Source organism: Physcomitrium patens, chromosome 9, assembly GCF_059467195.1.
Source record: "Physcomitrium patens ecotype Gransden chromosome 9, ASM5946719v1, whole genome shotgun sequence".
Lineage (NCBI taxonomy): Eukaryota > Viridiplantae > Streptophyta > Bryopsida > Funariales > Funariaceae > Physcomitrium > Physcomitrium patens.
The window spans coordinates 8,424,825-8,452,809 of NC_143418.1; the positions used below are offsets into that span (position 1 = coordinate 8,424,825).

A 27,985-nucleotide genomic window follows, 5' to 3' on the forward strand; every position below is an offset into this window, starting at 1 on the left:
CATTCTGTTGGCTGATCAAGTATGATTCGGTGGGGGTGGACGCGTAAAGATGAACTACCTGATTTGCTGTCCCTTGTGAGTAACGATGCAACTTGATTGACCTGCAATTCACTGTACCTGTGACTCGTGAGGTTTGGAGTTTTTGTGTCAACGTACAACGGAAGATTTCATTCAGTAGTAATGTTTACTTGTTAACGGCACTAGTGTGGAAACCATTAAATCACCACAGCAGCTGTTTGAGAGTCAACAACTGGTTGCGTTTAGTGATTGTGAAGATATGCGGGGTGTGAGATTCGTCAAAACGAAATATGTACAAATCACGAGGGTGGCATGTGTGGACATGTTTGGTTGCGTACTTTGTACTCGGAAACGTCATCGCCAAACTCGCACAGATGAAATCAAGAGTCCAAAGAAAAATTCAATACCTGAATGAAAAAATTCCTAACATTTAAACCAATACACTCTCAATCACCACTAGTGCACAAAAATTTCTTAATCTCTGCGTCCCTCCAGCTGCAGCTTCCATCCAGACTCAAGTGCTTAGCGAGGCTCACTGCTTAGATCCACTGATGAGGTTTTGATTTAATGTCCTCGAGAAGAAACTTCAACTCCCCCGAGAGTAATCACCAGAACTGGAGAATCCACCCTCAAAATGATACATGACGAAGAGAAGAGACTTAGGAAGCAGATCTGGGTCACCATCTTGGGTATAATTGTGGTCATCGCAATTGTGCTCGTCGTTCTTGGTCTCACAGTCTTCAAGTCAAGGGATCCCAAGGTGCACATCAACACTATCGACCTTGAAACCTTCAGCATTGGCCAGACCTCCCTCAACATGTCGCTGCTGCTCGACATCACCGTCTCTAACCCCAACAGAGCAAGCTTCACCTACTCGAACGGTCTCACGAGATTATTCTACTACGGGGATCCAGTCGGCCAGGCCCTCATTCCCGCAGGGAAAATTAAGTCCAAGGCTGATGAGTATTTGTCTGTTTTGTTGTTCGTCGAGGCTTCTCGTGTGATTATGAACGCGAACCTCCCGGGTAACATTGTCAGCGGCAGGCTTCCTGTTGTGGCAACCACGACGTTAACAGGGACTTTGAAAGTTCTGGGTGTGTTCAAGCATCACGCTCTGTCTACTTCTGACTGCGACATATTTATCTTTGTTGCAAATGCTACTGTTCAGAGCTTCTATTGCAGGCATGCAGTGAGGCTTTGAACTGATTCACCAGCACTTCATTCAATCACCTTTAGTCTCGCCAATATCTTCCTTCGTAAGTTCTGTTACATAGACCCAATGGAGGCTTCGCATTATCTCAGTTGAGTTACTTTTAGAAACACATCACTAGAAGTGAGTCGCAGTGTTGGTGTACGTCCAGAATGTGTTAGCAACTGAACAAACCCACGAGATTACTGTAATAGAAAAGATTTCAGAGATCTAGTCAAGATTAGTTAGTAGAGTCCAAGCCTAGCTCCGACTCTAGATCGATGAGGCTCCATAGAGATAGAAAAGCATCTTTCCTTGTTGCATGGGTTGTGATCGTGCAGAGTGTAGGTAAGTATAGGTACTTAACCCTTCTACCGTGCATATATCCCACCAATATTTGCACCTGCTCTGGTCAAGCCTGAATCTATCCCTCCTAGTTGTTACATCAATGGTGTTGAGAGCGACCTCGTCGCAAGTTCTCAATTGGCAATCAGTGGTACATATTCTGCATCTCACAAAGTGGAGGAGTTGAAATGAAGAAATTCTCAATCTTACTATGCTTGTACTATACAAATTATAAATGTCAAGCCATCTTTCAAAATCAAGCTTACTAAACTAACAAGGTGAGTAAGAATAGTAACTCAGAATTCAATTCAGATGTGATCCGACACAAATCTTGTCTACACTCTACGCTCCATAATTCAAGGTCGACGAAAACATTCTAGATGTGGCATTCAAACAACACCATTCCATCCCAACCAATAACGTTATCTTAGATGTTGGATCGTTAAACCAAAATAGTTAGCACAGAATTTACATCACTGAAACTCCTTCTGAGTTCTGAAGTCTCTACAAGCCCCACCCACTGACCAAAACTTCTGTCCATGGTGCACATCCTCACGACTCATAATTCTTCATGCCGGCCACCTATTTTTTATGTTACATGGATGCCAAATACGCCAATAAATAGGGTGACGAGGGCATTCCAAATCCAAAGCACCATTTTGGAAGTTCATCTAGCATCTTTGCTGCTTCAGGTGTTGTAAGATCAACGTCGGTCCGCAGCTTCAGAAGCTTCGATGCATCAAAATCAGTGGCATTCTGGAACCAATGAAGGATTAGCAAAAAGTTGCTAGGACCAGCAGGATCACCATTGTACTGGATCAAATGCCAACCAACAACCCCTGAAGTCTTAGTGGTTGGTACCAACACTTGCTGTGGGGATTTAGAGTCTATAGTAACTTCCAGCTGAAACTTAGCTACCTTGTTTGAGTTTACTGTAAGAAACCAACGGCAAGCTTTTCCAGCACTCAAGCGCACCGTTGTCACTCTTGGTGGACCGTCTTCATCTTTGATCACTACCAAAGAAGGTCGGTCTTCCCATAGACTTTCATCCAAGAGAATAGGCTTCTGACATCCATATTTTACCTTGTGCGTTACAAAATCAATAGTGTTATTTCGATTACACACGAGGTCTGCGTCACCCATGTGTTTCGCTTCTGGGTCCAAGCTTCCCATAGTTACAGATGCCAGGGAAAGAAACGAATTCGTAGAATTTCTACCACTGTTTTGACCATCCGCATCAATAACATGAACCACATTAATTCCTCGACCAACGTCGGGAGTAAACGCAGGGAAAATACTGATAGCAACAGATGCTAATGCCAAAAGTAGGATGGCTCCTAATACTCCTAGAACATACGCCAGTCGTCCTGAACGGTGAACATATGGGAGCAAGCACACGAGCATTAGGGTCGTGATAGCCGCACATATACAGGCTATCATAACGCTCCCCACCCACACCGGCAAATCTCCCGGATCCCTGTTCACAAATTCAGATTTACGTCAGCATAATACACCAGGTATTATTCCTTCAGAAGCAGCCCTTCAGCTCCAATAATGAATTTAAAATCAGACAATGATTAGATACAATGTTGTTTGAATTCTTTGGTGGTACCTGTCAAAGTTCACAACCATGTTGATAAACACAAGAGGGAGCTGGAAGGCAGACAAAGCCGTCAAGGCAGCTGGTGCAACCACACCAAGCCGGAACGTCAGATATCGCAGCTTCCTCAAGGCTTGTCAAGATGAAAGGGGAATCTCAAGCAGCCCATAAGCTATAGTGGGACCAACCACCCATGCAAGAGCTAAGTAGGAAGACCCTGCCTTAGCCCAAGTGGCTAATACAAGCACAAGTACCCTTTGCATAATCCCCGCTTTAAACAACCATCTCTGAGCCTCACACAGAACTGTATACGGAGCGTTTATAGCGAGGTTCTTCTCTGGAACGACCTGTTCTAACGTCGATTGGGTCTTTTTGTGTTGCTCTTCATCAACATGCCGAAGGTACCAAACTAGAAGCATATGACCAAATCGATGGCCTACCAAAGCGCCAATTGCGGCAGGAAGGCAATACAGTGGGATTGCTAACCACGGGCAAGCTAAGAACGGGACAGCCGAACTGCCTAGTGTTGGAACAAGGATTGCAACAAGGAGAGTGAAACCTAATGCGAAACACCACGTGAAGCAGATGGTCAAGAAAGCTAAACATGAGGCTACCAGGCAGGGAATCCCTGAGAGATAAATGTCGCCGACTTGGAGTACTATAAGCTGAAATATAATGGAGTGGTGCAAAAGCTTGGCGAAATCCTGAGAATAAGTCACCATGTACCACCCTAATATGTCCCAGTAGACCACATTCATGTTGGAGAATCCTGTTGGGTATGTCAGATTACGGGATGCCAGCTCTGGTGATGTGGCTATTTCACGTAGGAAAGGAAGCATGTTGTCTCCAGAATGTTGTAGAGATCCGGGTCGCAAAAGCTTCAACTTGTCGTTTTTAGTGAGATACACGGCCGAATTCTCCATGTAAGCAAAATCAAGCCCTGTCAAGCCTCCAACTTCTCTAAAAATTTGGAAGTCAGTGGTTGTTTTCACCAGACCAGAGTAGAATATATCCTGAGCTAGCATTATGGTGGCAGGCCACTTGGCCACCTTGGCATAAGAAGTCTCAACAAGAAAAGCATCCGGTCCACCTTGAAACAGCCAATGCTTGCCACCAACGCCCATAGCCTCCAAGTCTACAGCTGCACGGATCGTTTCTCTCCATGGATGCTGGGTCATGAAACTATGCGCTCCAAGTAAACCTTCTTCCTCACCTGCATGGTTCAATCTTGCCTCGTAAGTACTGTTGCTCAGAACTGAAACGACTAAGATGAGAGGCTAAGATTTCTTAGATTTCAAATGCGGCAAAGAGTTCCGACATCAAGTTCTGAGTCAGAAAATAGAAAGTTATAAAGCTACTGCAAGGGAAATCCTCTGCAATCATAATACAGTAGTGCACAGGAATCTTAGAAATATGTACAAGTTGAAAAGATCTCAACCTAGTTTTTTACACAATAATCGAAGCTTAACCACTGCATAATGGAGGGATACGGCGGAAGGAAAAGAATTCATAAGAAAATATTAACTTAACCAGTGTTGAAGAGAAATATGACGGAGTGTTTGAAGACTTGCGCCTAGTGGGAAAGCGCCCGCACCAATTCAAGCATGATACCCACACAAGAGCTGCAATCCCCAGCACCTTGTGAAGTGATAACTGTGTCGATATGTGAAGAGACCAAAATTGCGTTTTCCAGAGCACTGTCCTCATATTTGGGGTGCAATCGAGCAATAACATGCTTCAGTCCATAATAAACTGTAGACTCCCCATCGCAAATTCCTGTGAGCTGTGTCACTCCTGGACTCGCATGAAAGTAGTCTACCTCTACTTTCACTTCTGAATTTTCTGTCTGTTGCACCTCCGTAACCTGGTCTAGCACATACTGCAGGAAAGACCTCATCGACAGAGTCACTAACAAGGATTCATAAGTCAAGTCCTTAAAGAAACACCCCCTTCTACACACCCCTTCATGACATCAATAGGGGTTAAAATTCTAAAAGATCCTCATGAATTCGAATGCTACTGAACACATATGATAGCCACGCAGTCTATACCTGAATAGCATGACCGAGAGCCTTGCTGCGCAAAGGGTGGGGTCCGAAAGAAGAGAGAGATTCAACATGCTTGTAAGCTCTTTCCTCAGCGAACCCACGTAATCCGGCGTCATTTCCAGAAACCGGCGGAGGCAGTAGCTCCATCTGATAGCGAAAAATTAGCCACATCCCAAACAGGAGTATCACAACCATGGCCAGCCACTCCGCAGCTGCCTCCCCCCTGCTCGGCATCTTCGTCACACAGAGCCCAATTTCAGAGCCTCGCATCACCTCGTCCGAGGACTCAATTACATCCTGCGACGACGGTGAAGGTGCTCCAGAATGCTGATAAACCTCTCCTTCTCGTGCCTTGGGTTGTCGTGACACGGATCCCGCCATAGCTAATTACTCCTAATCTCCCATTCAACAGTAAGAAACAGCAATCTATAGATTAATCTTCCAAGAACTGAGGTCACAGAAAACTTCGAGACCACCACTAATTCCAAAACCCCGAGCTAAGATCCCTCCTACCTACCTTCCTTTCCACTCACCAAAATGTCATTTCGAAAGCGGAGGAGGTGTACCACGACGCACGGGGAGAAATGGGGAGCAACCAATTCATGGATCCGATGTGCTGTGGTGAAGAATGGTAGCATGGATTTGTTGATCACTCCATTACCGACACAATTGCGCTTCTTCTCATCTCCGCATTCGCATTTTCGCTGAGCGGAGGAAGACGAATGAATGCCTTCGCCACATGGACACTTGGCCCTGGGTTGACGTGGCAAACTTGACATATTGTGTAGAAAAATGTTTTGTGATAACAAAACATGGGTTTCCTTGGGAACATGCAATATCTTGGGTTGTGACAAATACTAGGCTTTGGATTGGAGAAAAATGAATAACTAGTATCAAAAGCTATTTTGTTTAAAAATCCTAGATGATGAAAATTGATTTGACAAAGAATAGTGTATTATGGCATAAAATGAATACATGTGGAAGACATTCGAAGTTGTGATTTGAGTGATACAAGTTTGTTCAATTAGTATGTCAATAATACAAGTTTTAAAAGAGTGTTATAAAATAATTGTAATTATAGGGTATTTCAAAAAATTAATGTTGTAATTATATGTAACAAAAATATAGACAACAAAATGCAATTAAAAAAATTAATATATATATATATATATATATATACTAAATAATATAAATAACTATCATTGATATATGCATGTAAGCCAATAATTACATGTATAAATAAATAGAAGTAAGTAAAAGTAGATAAAAGTAAGTTAATTCTATAGTATTTGGTGTGGTAGCTTCTTAGAAGCTTCATAGACACTGCTTTGACTTCATAGGTGTCTTTAATTGACTTTTTGGGATTAGAAACGTAGTCAACAAGTTGCTCATGTGCCACACATATTGTTAGCTTGAAAACCAAGCTAACTATGTGGCCCATATATAGAAAAATTTGCTTTGTAAGTCAAGGCATGTGTTCTACAAAGTCAACACATATTAAAGGTCCTATAGAACGTCGCCACGTAACCCTTAGTTACATAGTGTATATAGAGACAAGAGTGAAGCCTTCTTCATTCCTGTCAACTCTTTTCTTGCTTCTAGTCTAGTTTCAAGGGTCTCTAGTTTTCTTGGCTTTTGGCAATAGCCATTCCAATTTCTTTCTTAATATATATATCAAGTTATTTCTATTTTGTCATCTTTCTATGAGAGAAGTCTCACTTATTTATTTGTCTTTATCATGTTCTTGTCTTTGACAAATTGACAAGAATACACTGTCAAGGACAAGAACTCGATGAGAAAACAATTCAGACAAGTGAGCCTTCACTCAAAGAGAGGTAACAAAATATATATAAACAAGTATATATATTGAAAGAGAAACTGGAATGGCTATTGCCAAAAGACAAAAAAACTAGAGACCCTTGAAACTAGACTAGAAGCAAGAAAGGAGTTGACAAGAGTGAAGAAGCCCTCACTCTTGTCTTTATATATACTATCTAACTAGGGGCTACGTGGTGACGTTCTATAGGACCTTCAATATGTGTTGACTTTGTAGGACACATGCCTTGACTTACAAGGCAAGTTTTTCTACGTGTGGGCCACATAGTTAGCTTGATCTTCAAGCTAACAACATGTGTGGCACATGGCCAACTTGTTGACCACGTTTCTAATCCAAAAAGTCAATTAACGACACCTATGAAGTCAAAGCAGCATCTAAGAAGTTTCTAGGAAGCTTCCATATTAAATATTATAAAATTAACTTACTTTTACCTATTTTTACTTACTGCTAACTATTTCTATATGTAATTATTAGCTTACATGATTATGGCCTTGACATTACCCCCCCTTCTAGAGACGAGTTCCACGAGGAGCGGTCATTATATGTTGAGGAAATCTATGATGCGACAAATTGTATTTGCCACATACTCTGATCTTTGTTCTCTTCGAAGATGATTGATAGGACCTCTCAACCATCGGTAGTGTTCCATACCAGGGCGGGAAGACCACCCAATTATTTGATCATTGTTGAGGCCTTCGTAACTTCCTTCGAATAGAATATTTGGAACACCATCAGGAGTTGTTCCTATCTCTAGTACAATCACCAAACATCGGGAGTCCCTTCCCAAATCGTGATACCAAACGCGTTGTATCTCGCCATCTATTCGAGGAAGAACATGTCGTTCTTGAAGATCTTCATCTCGATTGCATCGTCTTGAAGGTTGTGACAATCGTAATTTCTCGTCCGACAGGTCAGCAAATGAAGGCTCTTGAGTTGAATCCGCTGGTTGTTGGTTCTCCATCTCCTGAGCGTCACTACTACAACGAAGCTACCAACAAGAATTGAAAGTAAAATGTTATCTTGCCTAGATATTGTTTCTTTTATAAAGAAGGTTTTCATCTTGATTTTGATGGATGTCGTCGATGAAAAGCCTCCACCGCTTTTGTTGCATTTACAAGATTCTTTACTAGCTTCAATTTGCATTCACTTATATCATATCCACGCCAATGGACAAGATATTCCAATTTATTTCGGTGCTGCCTTGAATCTAAGACTTCTTCCACTTCAAACTCTTGATTATTATTCACTTCTATATGACGAGGTGGAACTTGTCTTTTTCTTCGTATGTCCATTGTCTTGTATGATTCAAGAAGAGACACGTGGAATACTAGATGGATTTTCATTGACTCCGGTAGATGTAAACGATATGCAACTGTATTGATTTGTGCAGAAATAGAAAATGGTCCCAGCCTTCGATAGTCCAACTTGTCACAAGGACGAGTGGTCTTGATATTATGACGAAGTAGCCATACCTTATCACCCAAGACGAATGATGGTTGTTCCTTTCGATAGACATCCGCATTGGTCTTTTGTTGTTCTTGAGCCTCTTTTAACTACGCCTTCATCATTGCATGTAGCTCTGATAAATGAATTGCCAAATCTTTCACAGTAGGATTATCAATTTTTGAAAAGTCAAAAGTATCAAGTCGTGGATGATAACCATAATTAGCAAAGAAAGGTGTTTGTTTTGTAGAAGAATGTACCGTGTTATTGTAAGCAAACTCTGCCAATGGTAAAAGAGTTGTCCAATCATCTTGTTGGTAATTAATGGTACATCTTAAATATTGCTCCAAAACTTGATTAACAGGCTCCGTTTGTCCATCAATTTGAGGATGGAATGTCGAAGATAGTTTTATATCTACTTTAAGAATCTTGAAAAGAGTCCGCCAAAATCTTGATACAAATTGAGTTCCCCTATCTGATATAATATCCTTGGACAATCCATGATAGCAATAGATATTATCAAGAAAGAGCTTAGCTGTTTCTTCACATATGATAGATTTTGTACATGGTACAAAATGTGCCATCTTGGTAAAATGATCTACTATCACGAATATAGAGTCATAAGAACTTGAGATTGAAAGATCCGTGATGAAGTCCATAGAAACAGAAGACCATGGTTGTTCTAGAATGGGTAATGGCTGAAGAAGTCCAAAAGATAGATGACGAGGAGTTTTCGATCTTGAGCAAACATCACATGATTGTACAAAATCTTTAACTGCCTTCCACATTTGGAGCCACCAAAAATCCCTAGATATCAGCTCCAAAGTCTTATTATATCCGAAATGTCCTGCTGCTGGGAAGTCGTGACGAACTTGAAGAACACGTAAACGTACTTCTTCTTCTGGAACATATAGGCATCCTTCGAAAAAGAGTAGGTTGTTCTTGAATTCAAATTTAGATGGATCATGAGATTTAGAAGAATTATTCTTGATATCATGAACAAGAGGGTCTAAAGACATACTTAACTGGACTTGCTTAAGAAAAGTTAAATCAACAGTCAATGTTGATTTTATTGCTCGAAGATGAAATTGCTCCGACTTCAAGAGAACCGTTCTTTGTTGCTCAAAAGCTACATCTCTTTCTTTTGGTGCAAGATAAGAACGTCTACACAAGGCATCGGATAAACCTTGTTGTTTTCCTGGCCGATAAGTGACGATGAATTCGAATCTTAATAAAGACATGCTCCAACGAGCTTGGCGACTATTTAATACGCGTGCTGACATAAAATATTCGAGGTTCTTGTGATCCATATACACAGTAACTAGACTAGAAGCGCCTTCTAGATAATGACACCATTCTTGAAAAGAATCCACAATTGCAAGAAGTTCTTTGTCATGGATCTCATAATTGATTTCTGCTACTGAGAATTTTCTTGAATGAAAGGCTATTGGATGAAGTTTGTCATCTGTTTCCATTTGTGATAAAATCGCACCCAGAGCAAAGTCTGATGCATCTGTTTCCATAAAGAATGCTTTGGAAAAATCAACACCATACAAGATTGGTGCAGAAACAAATGCTGTCTTCAAAGATTCAAAAGCAACTTCTGCTTCTTGATTCCATTGGAATTTGTCTTTACAAGTCAAACGTGTAAGTGGAGCTGCAATTCGAGAGAAGTCTTTGATGAAGATCCGATAGTAGTTGGCAAATCCCAAAAAACATTGGACGTCTCTTACCGTTTTTGGAATCTTCCAGTCTATAATAGTTTGAACTTTCTTAGGATCCATCATAAGTCCATCATTTGAAATGATGTAACCTAAGAAATCGACTTGAGTAGTGTGGAATACACACTTTTCTATCTTGGCATAGAGTCCTGCATCTCTTAATTTTTGTAACACATGACGAACATGAAGTTCATGTTCTTTTGGATTCTTAGAATAGATCAAGATGTCGTCTAGATAACATACGACAAAATCGTCCAAAAACTCTCGAAAAACATCATTCATTAGATGTTGAAAAGCTGCTCGTACATTTGTAAGTCCAAAAGGCATGACGTTGTATTCAAAATATCCATACCTAGTTCGAAACGCAGTCTTCCATTCATCTCCTTCTTTGATGCGTACTAGATTGTATGCTCCCCGAAGATCTATTTTTGTATAGATCTTAGCTTGATTCAGCTGATCAAGAAGTCCAGATATTAAAGGTAGTGGATACTTGTTTTTGATGGTAATCTTGTTGAGTCTTCAATAATCAACACACATCCGCAATGATCCATTTTTTTCTTCACAAATAGAATTGGAGCTCATGCCGAAGATTTAGAATGGCGTATAAAATTCTTGGCTAGATTTTCTTCAATATACTCCTTGAGTTCAGCCAACTCATTTTGTGATAAACTGTAGATTGGTCCGAATGGCGGTTGTGCTCCTTCTTGAAGGTCAATTGAACAATCATAGGAATGATGTTCCGAGAGTGTATCCACATTCTTTTTTTCGAATACATCTTAAAATTCTTGATATTGGCTTGGAATGCCACTTGAAGTCTTTTCACCAGTAGAAATGGGTGTAGCATAAATAATGTATGGTGATTCTTTCATAGCAGCATGCAAGAAAACTTTTGCATCTATAAATATAGGTTTAATTGAACTGGACTTATGACTCTCTACACTATTAGTTATACTTTTAGAGAAAGTAAGAGTTCGAGAAATCCAGTCTATTTGAGGGTTGTATTTTTCTAACCACGATAAACCTAAAATGACTGGATTAGAAGGAGATCTAATGATATTAAATACTACAAAACTATTATGACCATTGATTATTACTTCTATAGGAAGGGTTTCGTGAATAATATCTCCAGAAGACAATGGACGGCCATCTATGACTTCTACATGAACAGGTTTAGTTTTCTTTACTAAAGATATGCTATGTCTTTTAGTAAATTCTTCATCTAAAAAACATGCTGAGGCTTCTGAATCTAACAAGGCAGAGACTTTGTAATGTTTAGGTTCTAAAATAACATTTAATGTAAAACAAGGAGAGGGCTCTGAGGAGAGAATAGGACCTTTACTAGAAGTTGTGCAAGGTTCCAGCCACACGGTCCCTATTGTAGCTGGACAAACTCGTTTTTCGACATATTATCTTCTTTCACAGCCATACTCCTCATTTTGTGATTGCGTCGTTTCTTTGGACAATGTTGAGCAGTGTGCTTTGATTCTCCACAATATAAACATAATCCTTCTTGACGATGACGAGTCTTTTCTTGCTCAGTAAGAAGTTTGAAACGTACTGCATCAATTTGCATATCCTCTACTTCCGAATGTATGTGTTGAAGAGGTATTGGTGTTGCCATTGAATTATAGTAGCGTTGAGGTCCACTTGTACGGTTCTTAGATCGGAATTCAAAAAGGCGATTGTCGCACTTCACAGCAATATCAATTGCTTGACTCAATGTTTGAGAATCAGGTAAGTTGAGCATTAATTTTTTTACCTCATATTGTAATCCGTAGAGAAATTGGCTAATAAGTGCAGCATCATCTCACTTGATATCAGTTGCAAGTTGTCGAAATTGTGAAGCATATAACGTTACTGATCGATTGCCTTGTCGTAAAATACGGATCTTATTGGTTGCAACAAGAATTGCATCATGTTCTCCATACATGGATCGAAACTCCGCCAAAAAAGCCTCTAGATTATCCAATATTGGATCTCGTCGTTCAAGAAAAGATGAAAACCACGATAGTGCCGAACCTGAAAGAAGCGTACCAATGAATCTAACTTGTGATCCTGGAGTTGGATAGCTTTGGGATTGAAGTTCAATCACAAGTTGCACTTAATTGATAAATCCTCGAAACTTGGATCTGGTGCCATCAAACTTCTCGGGTAGGGCAATTCTTGGTTCTCTAACACTAGAAGGACATTCCACCATAGGAGAAGGGACGTGATTTGGTACAGATGTTGAAGCAGCTTCAATTATTTCTATATCTTCAATTCATGCCAATCTTGTTGCTCCTTGTAGTGGTAAATTGAATTGATGCATCGCAAGAATTAACTCCCTCAATTGCTCTTGCATTTGTGCCATTGCACTCTTCATTTCAAGAAGTTCTGCTATAATAACACTTAGAAGAGAGAAGATGTCTAATATCGCTCAAGACAAATAGAAGACAGGACTTGCGGACAAAGAAAATACTAAGGACAATATTAATTTAGAAGAAGGTAATCCGCAACTTCTAATATGCTTATATCTTATCAAGAAAAAAGGGTAATCCACTCTTAATCAAGATTAGACAAAGCTCTGATATTGTAGATGTACTCTTGTCAATCTGTCAAGGACAAGAACTTGATGAGAAAACAATTTAGACAAGTGAGCCTTCACTCAAAGAGAGGTAACAATATATATATAAACAAGTATATATATTGAAAGAGAAACTGGAATGGCTATTGCCAAAAGACAAGAAAACTAGAGACCCTTGAAACTAGACTAGAAGCAAGAAAGGAGTTGACAAGAGTGAAGAAGCCCTCACTCTTGTCTTTATATATACTACCTAACTAGGGGCTACGTGGCGACGTTCTATAAGACCTTCAATATGTGTTGACTTTGTAGGACACATGCCTTGACTTACAAGGCAAGTTTTTCTACGTGTGGGCCACATAGTTAGCTTGATCTTCAAGCTAACAACATGTGTGGCACATGGCCAACTTGTTGACCACGTTTCTAATCCAAAAAGTCAATTAACGACACCTATGAAGTCAAAGCAACATCTAGGAAGTTTCTAGGAAGCTTCTATATTAAATATTATAGAATTAACTTACTTTTACCTACTTTTACTTACTTCTAATTATTTCTATATGTAATTATTAGCTTACATGATTATGGCCGTGACATACACCTACAATATCAAAGCTTTGTCTAACCTTGATTAAGAGTGGATTACCCTTTTTTCTTGGTAAGACACAAGCATATTAGAAGTTGCGAATTATCCTCTTCTAAACTGATATTGTCCTTAGTATTTTCTTTGTTCTCAAGTCCTCTCTTGTATTTGTCTTGAGCGATATTAGACATCTTCTCTTTTCTAAGTATTATCATGGCATAACTTGCTAAAATGAAGAGTGCAATGGCACAAATGCAAGAGCAATTGAGGGAGTTAATTCTTGCGATGCATCAATTCAATTTACCACTACAAGGAGCAACAAGATTGGCATGAATTGAAGATATAGAAATAATTGAAGCTGCTTCAATATCTGTACCAAATCACGTCCCTTTTCCTATGGTGGAATGCCCTTCTAGTGTTAGAGAACCAAGAATTGTTCTATCCGAGAAGTTTGATGGTATCAGATCCAAGTTTTGAGGATTTATCAATCAAGTATCAAATTTTATCTTTTTGAATTAATTTTTATTAAAATCAATTCCTAACTTCTTCCTATAAATACTTATATCCTTTATTTTTCTAATCTACTTTATTTTATCTTATTTATGGTTCAACAAAGTAAATAGACGTCACTTTTCTAAAAAAAGAACATTACTTCTAAAAGTTTTATTACCTTCCTATCTTTTATTTATATTTTTCTACTTTATATTTTAATTTGGCTCTTCTATAATAAGATCCATATTATCTTCTTTCATCATATAACCATATTACAATACAAAAATGGATTATAAGAATTTTGAATATATTATGTCAATTTATGTTTTGAATCATTGCCATGCTCGTTAAAGCATGTCTTTGTCAAAATTTGAGTTCAATATTACTTATTGGCTAGGAAAATAAAAAAATTTGTTTAATGCTCTTTTTAGAATTTCTTATATTATACTTAAAGAAGAAAATAAACATTGATTGTTAATTCAACTTTTTTCAAATAAATTCAATTAAATATGTCCTTTGATCCTCTTGTTTATGATATCAAGAATACTTCTTCTAAGTCATGTGATACTTCTATGTTTGAGTTTAAGAACAATCTACTTAATTTCAAAAAATACTCATATATACCAGAAGAAGAAGCACGTCACGACTTTCTAATAGCAAGATATTTTGGATCCAACAAGACTTTAAAGCTAATATTCACAGATTTTTTGTATTCACAAATATGGAAGACTGTAAAAGACTTTGTTCAATCATGTGACATTTGTTCAAGGTCAAAAACTCCTCGACATTGATCTTATAGACTTCATCAACCATTACCTATTCTAAAACAACCATGGTCTTTTGTTTCTATGGATTTTATTACGGATCTTTCAGTCTCAAGATTGTGTGATTATATATTTGTGATAGTAGATTGTTTTATCGAGATGGCATATTTTTTACCATGCAGAAAATCTATTACATGTGAAAAAACTACTAAGCTCTTTCTTGACAATATCTATGGATATTATAGATTATTGAAAGATACTATATTTGATAGGAGACTCAATTTATATCAAGATTTTAGAAAATTCTTTTGTAGATTTTAAAAGTAAATGTAAAACTTTCTTTGGCCTTTTATCCTCAAATTGATGGATAGACAAAGTATGTAAATCAAGTTTTAGAATAATACTTAAGAAGCACCATCAATTATCAACAAGACAATTAGAGAACCCTCTTATCATTGGCACAATTTGCTTATAATAATACAATGCATTCTTTTATGCAATAAATACCTTTTTTTGCCAATTATGGTTACCATCCTTGACTTGATACTTTTGATTTTTTAAAAGTTGATAATCTTATGGCAGAAGGTTTGGCAAATTGTTTGTCAAAACTACATGCAACAATGAAGGTGCAATTAAAGGAAGCTCAAGAATGACAAAAGATCAATAGGGATGCCTATCAAAAGGAACAACCACAATTCAATGTAAGTGACAAAGTATGGTTACTTTGTCGTAATATCAAGACTACTCATCCTTGTGATAAGTTGGACTATCATATGCTTAGACCTTTTGCTATTTATGGACAAATTAATCTAGCTGCTTATTGATTATACTTACTAAAGTCAATGAAGATACATCTTATTTTTCATGTGTTTCTTCTTGAAACATACAAGACTATGAACATACCAAAAAGAAGACAAGCTCTACCTCTTCTTATAGAAGTGGACAATAATGAAGAGTTTGAATCAAAAAAAGTTCAAAACTCAAGGCGAAGCCAAAATAAATTAGAATATCTTGTTCATTGGCATGGATATGATATTAATGAATGCACATAGGAGCTAATAAAGAATCTTACAAATGTAGTAAAAGTAGTGGAGACTTTTTATTGATGACATCCATCAAAACCAATATGAAAAATAGTAAGTCTTTGCTATAAAAGAGACAAGGTCTAGAAAAGTTTGTATTCTATCTTTTCTCTTTGTTTGTATTTTTTCTATATTTGTGACATTAAAGAAATAGAGAACCAACAACCAATAGATTTAACTCAAAAGCCCTCATTTTTTGACTTACCAAATGAGACATTGCAATTATCACAACATTTGAGACAATGCAATCAAGATGAAGATCCTCAAGAACAACATGTTTTTCTTTGAATAGATGCTGATATACAACACATTTGGTATCATGACCTTGGAAGGGACTCTCAATATTTGGTGATTTTATTAGAGGTAGGAACAATTCTTAATAGTGTTCTAAATATTTTGTTTGAAGAAAGTAATGAAGGCATCAACAATGATCAAATAATTGGGTGGTCTTCCTGCCCTTATATGGGACACTATTGATAGTTGTAAGGCCCTATCAACCATCTTCAAAGAAAACAATGATCAGAGTATGTGGCAAATATAATTCGCTACATCTTTGATTTCTTTAACATATAATGATCGCTCTTCATAGAATTTGTTCCTTGAAGGAGAAGTAATGTCACGAACATACACATGTAAATCAATAATTACCTATATGATTAGATAAAAGTAGATAAAAATAAGTTAATTCCATAATATCTTCTATAGAAGTGTCCTAGAAGCTTCATAGATGTTGTTTTGACTTTATAGATGTCTATAATTGACTTTTTAGATTAAGAACATGGTCAACAAGTTTGCCATGTGCTACACATGTTAGTAACTTAAAGAACAAGTTAATTATATGGCCCATTCATAAAAACTTGCTTTATCAGCTAAAGCATGTATATTGTAAAGTCAACACATATTAGAGGTTCTATAGAACACTGCCACATAGCTCTTAATTAGATAGTATATATAGAAGCAAGAAAAAAAACCTTCTTTATTCTTGTCAATTTTTTTCTTACTTCTAGTCTAGATTTAAGAGTCTCTAATTTCCTTGTCTTTTGGCAATAGCTATTCCAATTTTTTTTAATATACATATTACTTTATTGTTATTTTGTTAGTTTTTTTTTGACACAGATTTTTCAAATTTATGCATCTTCTTCTTGTTGATATCCTTGACACTCATTATAAATAAATATATAAACAAAAAATACAAGATTAAGAAGAACAAGTTGAATAAAATGCACCTTAAAATGTAAAGCTAAATAAAATGATAAAGTTGATCTTGAAAACAAAAATATTAAAAATTTGAGGAGATTTTTTTTTCTCATAGAAATAAAGGTCTGTAGTGGACTATGGTAGACAATGATAAGGGGCAATAAAGTACAATAACTTCATAGGAAGGTGTGGTAGTTGATGGCAAGGTGCGACAAATGGTGGCAAGGCATGAAAGTTTGATAGCAAGGTGTGACAAATGACGGTAAGGCATGAAAGTTCAATAGATAGGTATGGCAATTGGTGACAAGGTACGGCAGTTTGGCAGTAGTGTGCAGTAGTTGCTGGTACGATGTGGCACAACACAGCGTAGCAATAGCATAGCATCACAGTAAGGTGCAATATAGCAACAGGATATTGTATAACATAAGAACAATACAATAGCACAACATAGCATATCAACATTATAACTAGATATAAATAAGATGTTTGTATTATTGCCACATAGGGATAAATAGTTAGAACCATGCTTGAGAAGTTATGGAAGTTTCTAGAATTGAGATTAGGTTAGTGGACGAAGATCTACCATGGAACCTTCTAGAAAAGACTTAAGGTAGTTATCTACGTGGATTCCACTATAGAATCTTCTAAAAAGAGTTTAAGGCAATTATCAAGTGAGATCCATCATCTTGAAATATTCTAGAAAGTCCAAGGTAGTAGAACAAAGTATAAATATAATTGACCAAGGCCTTTTGAGGTATCTAATGAATTATGGCTTTGAATTCTTTCTCTTAATATAATTGAGTTATGTATTTTCTTGTTCTGTTCTTTTTTTATTCTAATTCTAGTTTCTCAGTTTTGTCTTTAACGTCTCATTCTATTTAGTTCTATTTAATTTTGTTCTAATCCAATTTGTCTTATCTTGTGATGAGGTTTTATATTATTGTAGATTAGAAGGATCTTGGACACTTGAGATAGACTGATCATGTTTCAAGCATAATAGTAGCAGCAACATAGCAGTAGGATAAGAGAAAAAATCAAAGAAAAAGCAAAAGATAAAGTGCTTATAAGTTTTTAAGAATCAAGATTAGTGCATAAGAGCAATCATGCTAGTAATGTATTAAGAATGTTTGGAGAGATACAATAGTAGTTAGAAATAATATGTACAAAAAACACACACACATAAGAGGGAGTATATTGATTTGGTTATCTCACATATACAAAGAAAAGGGGAGAAGATAAATAGTTTCTCTCCACTACATTCTAAACACTGTAGCTAGAGTATTTATTGTAAACTAAAGTAATATTTTGGAGAGTGCTGGCTACATTTAATGCTCTCAACAGTGAGGATGCTATGTGATATGTTTTAGCCCCTGAATACTATAACTACTTTTAAAAGAGAAATGTGCCACACTTTAGATATGGACCTTTTAATATTATTATTATTTTATTTTGTATACCTATTCCTTCACTGTCAAACCTCGTCAGCACGTTCTTCGAAACTACGCAGCCTCTGCATGAAATTTTGCCCACGTCACCGGTCGCCGTCTGCAAAAAACCGTCATACACGGCGATCAGGCTTGTCCGCGGGCATCGAAGGACGATGAAACTTCCGCCTCCGAAGGCCGTGGCGTATCTATTACCGATTCCAAGTCTGCGCGGAGCCTTCGGGAAGAGAGAGCCCCCAGGGTCAATGCTGTGACACCGAGTTGGGGGGGAGCATATTCCAAGGCGGGCGGAGAATCGTCACCAACGAGGAGGAGGGCCAGTTGGATTTTGTTTTGTTTTTCCACCGTACCGACAGTTGTGGCACGCTGGATTCTGGTCTTCGCTGCAGACGTAGTAGTGTATTGTTTCACCTTAGGGCTGCAGTAGCCCAGCTATGGGATTTTGGCTAGTGGGTCCCCGAAATTGGTGATCCGAACTGTCACCTCCGCCAGCAATCAGCACGTCGGTGCTGCCTCTACCGATTCGGCCAATAGCAGCTCTCTAACTGCATATAATCCGGACTGGCAGGGGCTTGTCTTTCATGTGGGTTTTCGCCCTTTTCTCTTGTATTTCTGATTATTTTTTGGTGGTTAGTTGGTCGTTTGCTATGGTGAGGGGACGCGTTGCTACGGAATTGTTGACTGGCGAAAGTAAAGAAATCATCAAGGGTGTGCTGAAAATAGCGTACGATACAATCGTATCCGGCTACTTGGAACCGTGTGAAGCTTTTCACGCGGAATGTTTCAAGAAGATGCGCGGTTAATAATCCTTTTTTTATACTAGCTGAGGTCGTCCCACCTATCTCATCACCGTTTTCTAAGGATTCAAATCCTCTGACTTTCCCCCGATGACTACTTTCGAGCGCCCGGCTCTCTGTAGATCTATCTCGTATTCTCTCTGGGTTGGGTTTCATTGTCGAGTGTTTTGTTGGAAGCTTTGCTCTCCTCCCGTCAGCTTTCTCAACTCCCCCTCCCCCGCCGAACCTCACAGGTTCAGCTTCTACTGCATTTCCTGGTTTTTTTATGCTTCCTTTTGCTACCCTTGATGTGTGCCGTAGCCCCTGCGAATTGCCATCTCTCTCGCGGCGACGACTATTGTGGCAGGAGTGAGTAGAATGGGTGATTGCTTCAGGGATGTGACTCATTTGAAGTACTCGTTTTAATGTCCTGCCTTCTTATCAGATTTTAATGCCTCGATGTTGTCTTCGAAACTCCAGATTTTGGTAAACTAGCTTTCGGAAGATGGCGTATGCTGAAAAGCACCACAACGTGCAAGGTCAAACCCTAGACTTGAATGGTAAGTGCTATACGGTTTACTTATTTCACCTGCTCTTTTGTGATCCCCATAGCGTTCTTCAGCTCTTGCTTATGGTTTTAAGAAGAACCATCAAAGGATTGATCATTATTATTGTCTTTGAACAGTGGTGGGATGTGCCAACTTGAGCGACAAGGAGTGGTTTAGTAGACAAGATCCCTACGTGATTATTGAGTACTCCGGTCAAAAATACCGCACTCGTACCGACACAGGTTTGATTGTGTGTTTTCACCTTCCAGCTTACTTCTACTCTGCAAAACTTTCAAACTAGAAATTTTATGGCGTGTTGGACTTGCGAAGGGAATATGGTTACATCGTGCAACTTGTTTGGTACTCTAGATGGAGGAAGGAACCCATCGTTCAACGAAACTTTCAAAATATCTCTCATCGAAGGGCTTCGTGAGGTTCAAGCCCATGTATGGAACAGTAATACTCTCGAACGTGATGATTACATTGGCAGCACCAAGTAAGTACTGTTCATGCAGATGCTTCCCATCCCGCCAGCACCTGTTGGTTTTATTTGCATGATTTACTTGTTGGAATCATGGTGATCGAGAATGTCTTCCCTTAATAACGATAATTGTTTTTGTTTTTTTTATGTACTTTTTTTTTCGCCCTACTACAGGATCTGGCTCAACAAGGTGATCGATTCTGGGTACGATGATACTCAATGGCCGCTGACGAACTCCAGAACACTCAAATCTGCTGGAACGTTGAAGTTGATTCTTCACTATGGCGGAAGTGGGAAAAATGTAAGTTGGTGACTCGCCTCGGTTCAAATCCTGTCGTGTTTGCTAGGATTGATGCATTCTCTCTCGTATTTGCATCCAGTACCAGTGGATCCTTAGAATGCCGAATGAAGCTCCGAGTCTGCATCTTTAATCGCTCACAAACAAATGGAAATTACGATTGTCTCACATTGTTGTCATCTGCGTACGCGCAGAAACCAGCTAAATGTGAGCAGACCGCACATCCGCCAGCACCTCATGGGGTCTATACACAACCTGGTCCTTCATATGGGTATCCCACTCCACCTTACGGGGTTCCTGGTCACCAACCTCATACTGCATACCCTCCTGCAGGCTATTGTGCTCCTCCACCTCCACCTTCAGCGGGTCCACAAACATTCATTCCTGTATACTCAGCACCACCTCCGGTTCCTTACCCTCGACCTCAACCTCAACCGGTTGCATACGTTGCGACTCCCCCTGCTCAGCCTCCATATTACCATCCTGCTTCTGCACCTGTTCATCCTGGTGCCCCTGCCTACCATAATCCTGGGTACCAAAATCCTGCATACCAAAACCCTGGATACCCTCCGTCCGGGTATCCTCCATACAATCCATATTAGGCTAGGCAGTGACACATAGTTAATGGTTTTGTAGTCATGGGTGCTACATGCCGCGTGTATATAGATTAGGTTGTCCAATTTTGAGTGGCGTGAAAGTGTATTTCTGAGTAGCCTTGTCAAGCAATCTCGATTTATTATGTCAGGTAAAGTCTTGAATTCTTGCCCGTGTTGCAAGTGGTATCATGTCAATTTGTAGCAAGTTGCAATGCGACGTGTGTGGAGAATGACGAAGTGCAACTGCTCTGTATCGTGAGTTCCTCAAGATTGAATATTGGCATCTGTAGAGTCGTAGTTAACCTTCCTCGTCACATATTGCCACTGTTTTTTGCATACCGCATGTGCCAATAAACTCAAAAAATTTAATCTTTAATGATCCTCACCTTCATGCTAAGAAACTGATAACCAGATTTTTTTCGCTATTCTCTGATTATAAATCATTGTACTATATGAATATTCACACCTCAATTGGTTTGTTGAAAAAAGATTATATCATAATATTAATTCATTACAGTAACAGACTTACATGTGCACCGTTGTTCCCTAAAACTGACTCGTTCAGTGCGCAAACACACATTGTAAACATGGTAAATAGTTTTGTATCAAATATACCTAGTTTACATCAGTGTGCTGACAGCAGCATCTGCTTCGCACATCAGTGAGTGATGCTGGCCAATTTTTGCAACCATTCCAGCCGAATGAGCTACACAGTTGCTGGTGAGAGAAGATATGAATCAAAGATGACGATTAGTGGCCAAACGTTTGAAGTCGAATGCAAACTGAGTTAATGATCACTTTTTTGTCGGACACATACGGGTTGTCCATCAAAAGTACAGGTTGCCCGATTACTACGTAGATAACTGGATATCATGCCTGCATGATTGTAACGAAGTCATATTTACAAATCCCTGCATCAGAAAGAGTGGAATCAGAACGCACGTACAAACAATCATAACTAAAAGTAGTTGACTTGAAGGATCTGAAACTTTAAAAGTGCTTTTATGTCCATTACTGGTGCAATCTCACACTTCTGTTGACCATTTGGATCTGAATAAGAGCTTCATCAACTATTCTACCTGATGTTAAAGAATCAATTTCAGCTGGATATTGGCCGGCAACCACGGTCCTTCAGCTTGGCAGCATTCAATGTAGCACAGCGATGAACAAATGTCTTCGCTCAAAAGGCTGATGTAATTTGCAGTCGTGATCACAAGCTCCTCTACGCTACTGCCTTGAAAGTCACTTGGAGATTGCATAACCTTCTCATGAGAAAACTGTCATTTCTGCGGTTGCTTGAAAATATTTCGTCGCAGATATTTGAGCTCTGCAATACTCTCCTTGATGTCGGCTAAGGATCGATGCTGGAGTTGCTTAGCCGGTTGCTTTTCGGCTTCTCTCGGATACCAACGCACACAGAGCGCTCGGATGCTGCTCACATCAACCAACACATGAGAAAATTCGGCAGCTAAGGTGGGCATGTACTTATTCAAGAACCGGAGATCCACATATACTGAGTTCCCAGCAAGCAAAGGTTGTCCAGAGTTCCCTCTAGTGTACTTGCGAACAAACTTCAACACCTCTTGCTCAGCTTCTTCTTCTGTCACTGAACTTGCCCGAACACCATCCATCAGCCCGCTTGCAGCATGATGCTCTCGAAACGATACATCCATCCCTTCGAGGATCTCTTCTGGCTGCGAGACGATTATATCCGGACCCTCAAACGTCCTCTCCAACCTGCCGTCTGTCACTACACAAGCAATCTCCAGGATCCTGTCTTTCTCAATGTCTAGCCCCGACATCACAAGATCAATCCAAACAAGCGGCATTCGCACGCGCCCCACCTTGACATCCGCAGAGACCTCTTCTTCCTTCCTTCTTCCTCCACCAGTTTTCTTCTTCTTCCCATTGCCGGAACTCTTCGCCGCGCCGCTTCCCTGCGAAGCCCCTGCATCTTTCTGACTACTTCTCTGATCCTCGTCTTCGTTGTCGTCGAGCGAAGCAAGCGCAGAGTAGTAATTTTGAGGCTTTTCCATAGCAAACCCCTCAAGCTCAAGCTTATCTCCTAAAATACCGTGAAAAATGTACAAAAAACTATTCAAACCCTAACTCGCCAATTACAAACTCAGCAGGGCAATCTGTAAGATTGTTCAATCAAATCTCCCTTCAGAAGCCACCCGAAATCAGGACTTGCACTCTACAGCACAAGAGCTTCATAAAAAATTCGTACCCCATGGGATCTGATCAACTCGCGCAAAAAATTCATAAAATTCCTTGAGCAACGCAAATCTCTTTACTATTAACTCAATCCAGTTCTGCCTCGCTAATTTCGGAGCAGAATTCCAAAATACGAGGGGTCGTTCGGTGCTTCTCCGCAAGAGCTATCGCTTCAGATGACTGCCACAAGACGTCCCGCAACAAGGTCATGCAGATTCAAACTTGAAATTAGCACATGGTCGCAACAATCCAATGCAAAGCTGCCATCGCCCCAACGAGAGCTGACAGACTCAGAGCAGAGGATGTGGATTCAGGACCCCAAACTTCTCCTCACGTGTGGTGATAGGTTCAGTAAAGGAGGACCTTATAACCGATCCTCTTCAAAAACCTAAATCTGATCGCCTCCACGTAGTTAGATTTCAATCTTTCTTCTATTAAAATTATACTGAAAATGCTCTTTAAATTTATAGCAAAGCGTTTTTTTTAATTTTTACTATATTTATTATTTTTATTTGGTATTTTTAAAAATGGCTTTTATTACTTAGTAATACTAATTTAGCAAAAAAAATCTTGTGCATTTTAAATTTATAGTATTTGCAATCAAGATAATGTATAAGCTTGTGTCAATTTTGAATAGTAGATTTTTTTTCAAAAAATATTTAAATTTTTGATGTATACTTTTCCAAATTCTATGCACATGATTATTTTTTTTTTATGTATTATTTTTTATTATAATTTTTTATGTATAATTTATCTAATTTTTTATTAAAATTATATATATTATATATATATATATAATTTTTTTAATAAAAAAATAGATAAATTAAAGAATGTAAATAAAATAAATAAAAGAGTACTAAATCCCAAAGAGATAACATGAAAAGATAGTATCTTCTACATACTCCTATGTAGTACTATGAAACAACCAAATAAATCAAAAAACAATGTAACTTATATTTGGTTCTCACTCTTAATAAATCTATCCACTTGTCAATTGATGAAGTGGATAAAATAACATAATAGTGCTTTTAATTCCATGTAGTAATTAAAAATGTTAATGAAGAGGGTATTATTGCCTTGTCATTATCATCTATAAAGTATCCAAAGCATGATAGTGAGAAGTTTCTATAGATGGTGAATGATAAGATGATAATAACACAAAGCTCAATTAGAGCATAAAATGGAATAATGGCATTAAAAATCTTTAAATATAAATAGATTTTTTTACATATCTTTGAATAATTAGGCACTAGTGGTATTTTTATTTTTTATTTTAACATAATAAATATATATATATATATATATATATATATATATATATATACTACTTAAGAATACATGTGTCATATGTAAAATTCATAATATATAATAATTTCTTAATCTTTGATGGTGTTATTGTCAAGGACAAGAACATGATGAAGATAAATAAACAAGTGAGACTTCTCTCATAGAAAGATGACAAAATAGAAATAACTTGATATATATATATTAAGAAAGAAATTGGAATGGCTATTGCCAAAAGCCAAGAAAACTAGAGATCCTTGAAACTAGACTGGAAGCAAGAAAGGAGTTGACAAGAGTGAAGAAGGCTTCATTCTTATCTCTATATATACTATCTAACTAGGGCTACGTGGCGACGTTCTATAGGACCTCCAATATGTATTGACTTTGTAGGACACATGCCTTGACTTACAAGGCAAGTTTATCTACCTGTGGGCCACATAGTTAGCTTGGTCTTCAAGCTAACAACATGTGTAGCACATAGCCAACTTGTTGACCACGTTTTTAATCCAAAAAAATCAATTAAAGATACCTATAAAGTCAAAGCAGCATCTATGAAGCTTTTAGGAAGCTTTCACACCAAATACTATAGAATTAACTCATTTTTACCTACTTTTACTTACTTCTACATATATATACATGTAATTATTGGCTTACATGCATATGTCCGTGATATTATCTCCTCTTCTAGGGATGAGTTCCATGTGGAGCGGTAATCATATGTTGATGAAATCTATGAAAGAACGAATTGTATTTGCCACATACTTTGATCTTTGTTCTCTTCGAAGATGATTGATAAGGCCTCTCAACCATCGGTAGTGTCCCATACCAGGGCGGGAAGACCACCCAATTATTTGATCATTGTTGAGGCCTTCATAACTTCCTTTGAATAAAACATTTGAAACACCATCAGGAGTTGTTCCTACCTCTAGTAAAATCACCAAACATCGGGAGTCCCTTCCCAAATCGTGATACCAAACGCGTTGTATCTCGCCATCTATTCGAGGAAGAATATGTCATTCTTGAAGTTCTTCATCTCGATTGTGTTGTCTTGAAAGTTGTGACAATCATAATGTCCCGTCCTGCAGATCAGCAAACGAAAGCTCTTGAGTTGAATCCGCTGGTTGTTGGTTCTCCATTTCCTGAGCGTCACAACTAAAAAGAAGCTACAAACAAGGATTGAAAGTAGAATGTTATCTTACCTAGATCTTATTTCTTTCATAAGGAAGGTTTTCATCTTGATTTTGATGAATGTCGTCGATGAAAAGCCTCCACCACTTTTGTTGCATTTACAAGATTCTTTACTGGCTTCAATTTGCATTCACTTATATCATATCCATGCCAATGGACAAGATATTCCAATTTATTTCGGTGCTGCCTTGAATCTAAGACTTCTTCCACTTCAAACTCTTGATTATTATTCACTTCTATATGACGAGGTGGAACTTGTCTTTTTCTTTGTATGTCCATTGTCTTGTATGGTTCAAGTAGAGACATGTGCAATACTAGATGGATTTTCATTGACTCCGGTAGATATAAACAATATCCAATTGGATTGATTTGTACAGAAATAGAAAATTGTCCAAGTCTTCGATAGTCCAATTTGTCACAAAGACGAGTGGTCTTGATATTGTGATGAAGTAACCATACCTTATCACCCATGTGGAATGTTGGTTGTTCCTTTCAATAGACATCCGCATTGATCTTTTGTTATTCTTGAGCTTCTTTCAACTATGCCTTCATCGTTGCATGTAGCTCTAACAAATGAATTGTCAAATCTTTCGCAGCAGGATTATCAACTTTTGAAAAGTCAAAAGTATCAAGTCGTGGATGATAACCATAATTAGGAAAGAAAGGTGTTTGTTTTGTAGAAGAATGTACCGTGTTATTGTAAGTAAACTTTGCCAATGGCAAAAGAGTTGTCCAATCATCTTGTTGATAGTTAATGGTACATCTTAAATACTACTCTAAAACTTGATTAACATGCTCCATTTGTCCATCAGTTTAAGATGGAATGCCAAAGATAGTTTTATATCCACTTTTAGAATCTTGAAAAGACTCTACCAAAATCTTGATACAAATTGAGTTCTCCTATTTAATATAATATCCTTGAATAATCCATGATAGCGATAGATATTGTCAAGAAAGAGCTTAGCTATTTCTTCACCTATGATAGATTTTGTACATGGTACAAAATGTGCCATCTTCGTAAAACGATCTACTATCACAAATATAGAGTCATAAGAACTTGAGATTGAAAGATCCATGATAAAATCCATAGAAATAGAAGACCATGGTTGTTCTAGAATGGATAATGGCTGAAAAAGTCCCTAAGGTCGATGACAAGGAGTTTTTTATCTCAAGCGAACATCTTAAGATTGTACATAATCTTTGACTGCTTTTGACATTTGTGGCCACTAGAAGTACCTGGATATTAGTTCCAAAGTTTTATTGTACCCAAAATGTCTTGATGTTGGAAAGTCATGACGAGCTTGAAGAACACATAATCGAGCTTCACCTTCTGGAACATATAGGCGTCCCTCAAAATATAGTAGATTCTTCTTGAATTCAAACTTGGAAGTATCATGAGACTTTGAAGGATTTCTCTTCATATCACCAATAAGAGGATCAGAAGACATACTTGACTGAACTTGCTTAATGAATTTTGAATCAACAGTTAGTGTTGATTTCATTGCTCGAAGATGAAGATGCTCTAGCTTCAAGAGAATTGTCCGTTGTTGATCGAAAGCAACATGTCCTTCCTTTGGTGCAAGATAAGATCGTCTAGAGAGTGCATCTGAAAAACCTTTTTACTTTCCTAGTCAATAAGTGATCTTGAATTTGAATCTTGACAAAGACATACTCCAATAGGCTTCGCGACGATTCAAAATACGTGCTGATATAAAATATTCAAGGTTCTTGTGATCCGTATATATTGTGACTGGGCTAGAAGCACCTTCTAGATAATGGAGCCATTCTTGAAATGAATCCATGATTGCAAAAAGTTCCTTGTCGTGGATCTCGTAGTTGATCTCGGTTGCTGAAAATTTCCTGGAATAAAAAGCTATTGGGTGAAGTTTATCATCTGTTCTCATTTGTGACAATACAGCACTCAAAGCAAAGTCTGATGCTTTTGTTTCTATAAAAAATGGCTTAGAAAAATCGACGCGATACAAGATTGGTGCAGAAACAAAGGTTGTCTTCAAAGCTTCAAATGCTACTTCTATTTTCTTGATTCCATTGAAGTTTGTCTTTGCATGTCAAACGTGTAAGTGGAGCTGCAACTTGAAAGAAGTCTTTGATGAAGATCCGATAGTAGTTGGCAAATCTTAATATTGGCTTGAAATGCCATTTGAAGTCTTTCCACTAATAGAAACAAGTGTAGCATAAATGATACAAGATGATCCTTCTTTTGCAGCATGCAAGAAAGCTCTGGCACCTACAAATATAGGTTTAATTATACTATA

General features: G+C 38.1%; 5 protein-coding genes across 7 annotated transcripts; 2 read left to right on the forward strand and 3 right to left on the reverse strand.

Moving 5' to 3' along the window:
* Positions 1–425: 425 nt before the first annotated feature.
* LOC112286381 (uncharacterized) lies at positions 426–1,726 on the forward strand. Its single transcript, XM_024528236.3, has one exon. The coding sequence runs from the start codon at positions 653–655 to the stop codon at positions 1,217–1,219; it is 567 nt and encodes a 188-aa protein (XP_024384004.1). The 5' UTR covers positions 426–652; the 3' UTR covers positions 1,220–1,726.
* A 420-nt stretch (positions 1,727–2,146) lies between these two features.
* On the reverse strand, positions 2,147–3,184 carry LOC141045744 (uncharacterized). Its single transcript, XM_073536076.1, has 2 exons — positions 3,165–3,184; positions 2,147–3,029 (listed from the first exon to the last, which is right to left on the reverse strand). The coding sequence occupies exons 1-2, from the start codon at positions 3,182–3,184 to the stop codon at positions 2,147–2,149; spliced, it is 903 nt and encodes a 300-aa protein (XP_073392177.1).
* On the reverse strand, positions 2,893–5,898 carry LOC112286296 (uncharacterized). Its single transcript, XM_090253327.1, has 4 exons — positions 5,204–5,898; positions 4,727–5,031; positions 3,165–4,394; positions 2,893–3,029 (listed from the first exon to the last, which is right to left on the reverse strand). Exons 1-3 carry the CDS (start codon positions 5,579–5,581, stop codon positions 3,290–3,292), a joined length of 1,788 nt encoding a protein of 595 aa, XP_090109453.1. The 5' UTR covers positions 5,582–5,898; the 3' UTR covers positions 2,893–3,029; positions 3,165–3,289.
* Positions 5,899–18,656: 12,758 nt separating this feature from the next.
* Positions 18,657–21,334, forward strand: LOC112286988 (uncharacterized). Of its 3 annotated transcripts, none has more exons than XM_024529532.3 (6): positions 18,657–18,904; positions 19,578–19,657; positions 19,783–19,887; positions 20,015–20,141; positions 20,301–20,427; positions 20,619–21,334. In XM_024529532.3, exons 2-6 carry the CDS (start codon positions 19,603–19,605, stop codon positions 21,024–21,026), a joined length of 822 nt encoding a protein of 273 aa, XP_024385300.1. In that variant the 5' UTR covers positions 18,657–18,904; positions 19,578–19,602; the 3' UTR covers positions 21,027–21,334. The 3 variants fall into 3 exon arrangements, with proteins under 3 accessions (XP_024385300.1, XP_024385299.1, XP_024385298.1); XM_024529531.3 differs by lacking the exon at positions 18,657–18,904 and adding an exon at positions 19,226–19,466; XM_024529530.3 differs by lacking the exon at positions 18,657–18,904 and adding an exon at positions 19,226–19,351.
* Positions 21,335–21,495: 161 nt separating this feature from the next.
* LOC112286990 (oligoribonuclease) lies at positions 21,496–23,564 on the reverse strand. The gene is made up of 2 exons (XM_024529534.3): positions 22,100–23,564; positions 21,496–21,931 (listed from the first exon to the last, which is right to left on the reverse strand). The coding sequence occupies exon 1, from the start codon at positions 23,054–23,056 to the stop codon at positions 22,301–22,303; it is 756 nt and encodes a 251-aa protein (XP_024385302.1). The 5' UTR covers positions 23,057–23,564; the 3' UTR covers positions 21,496–21,931; positions 22,100–22,300.
* Between the last annotated feature and the right edge of the window lie 4,421 nt (positions 23,565–27,985).

Coding starts and splice junctions, on each gene's coding strand:
- LOC112286381 (XM_024528236.3), top strand. CDS start 653: ATGATACATGACGAAGAGAAGAGACTTAGGAAGCAGATCTGGGTCACC.
- LOC141045744 (XM_073536076.1), bottom strand. CDS start 3,184: ATGGTTGTGAACTTTGACAG. Junction 3,030..3,164: donor ATGGTTGTGAACTTTGACAG/GTACCACCAAAG, acceptor ATTTGTGAACAG/GGATCCGGGAGATTTGCCGG.
- LOC112286296 (XM_090253327.1), bottom strand. CDS start 5,581: ATGGCGGGATCCGTGTCACGACAACCCAAGGCACGAGAAGGAGAGGTT. Junction 5,032..5,203: donor CTCTCGGTCATGCTATTCAG/GTATAGACTGCG, acceptor TCTTTCCTGCAG/TATGTGCTAGACCAGGTTAC. Junction 4,395..4,726: donor GTGCGGGCGCTTTCCCACTA/GGCGCAAGTCTT, acceptor TCTGAGCAACAG/TACTTACGAGGCAAGATTGA.
- LOC112286988 (XM_024529532.3), top strand. CDS start 19,603: ATGGCGTATGCTGAAAAGCACCACAACGTGCAAGGTCAAACCCTAGAC. Junction 19,888..20,014: donor CCGCACTCGTACCGACACAG/GTTTGATTGTGT, acceptor TTGGTACTCTAG/ATGGAGGAAGGAACCCATCG. Junction 20,428..20,618: donor ATGGCGGAAGTGGGAAAAAT/GTAAGTTGGTGA, acceptor GCGTACGCGCAG/AAACCAGCTAAATGTGAGCA.
- LOC112286990 (XM_024529534.3), bottom strand. CDS start 23,056: ATGGAAAAGCCTCAAAATTACTACTCTGCGCTTGCTTCGCTCGACGAC.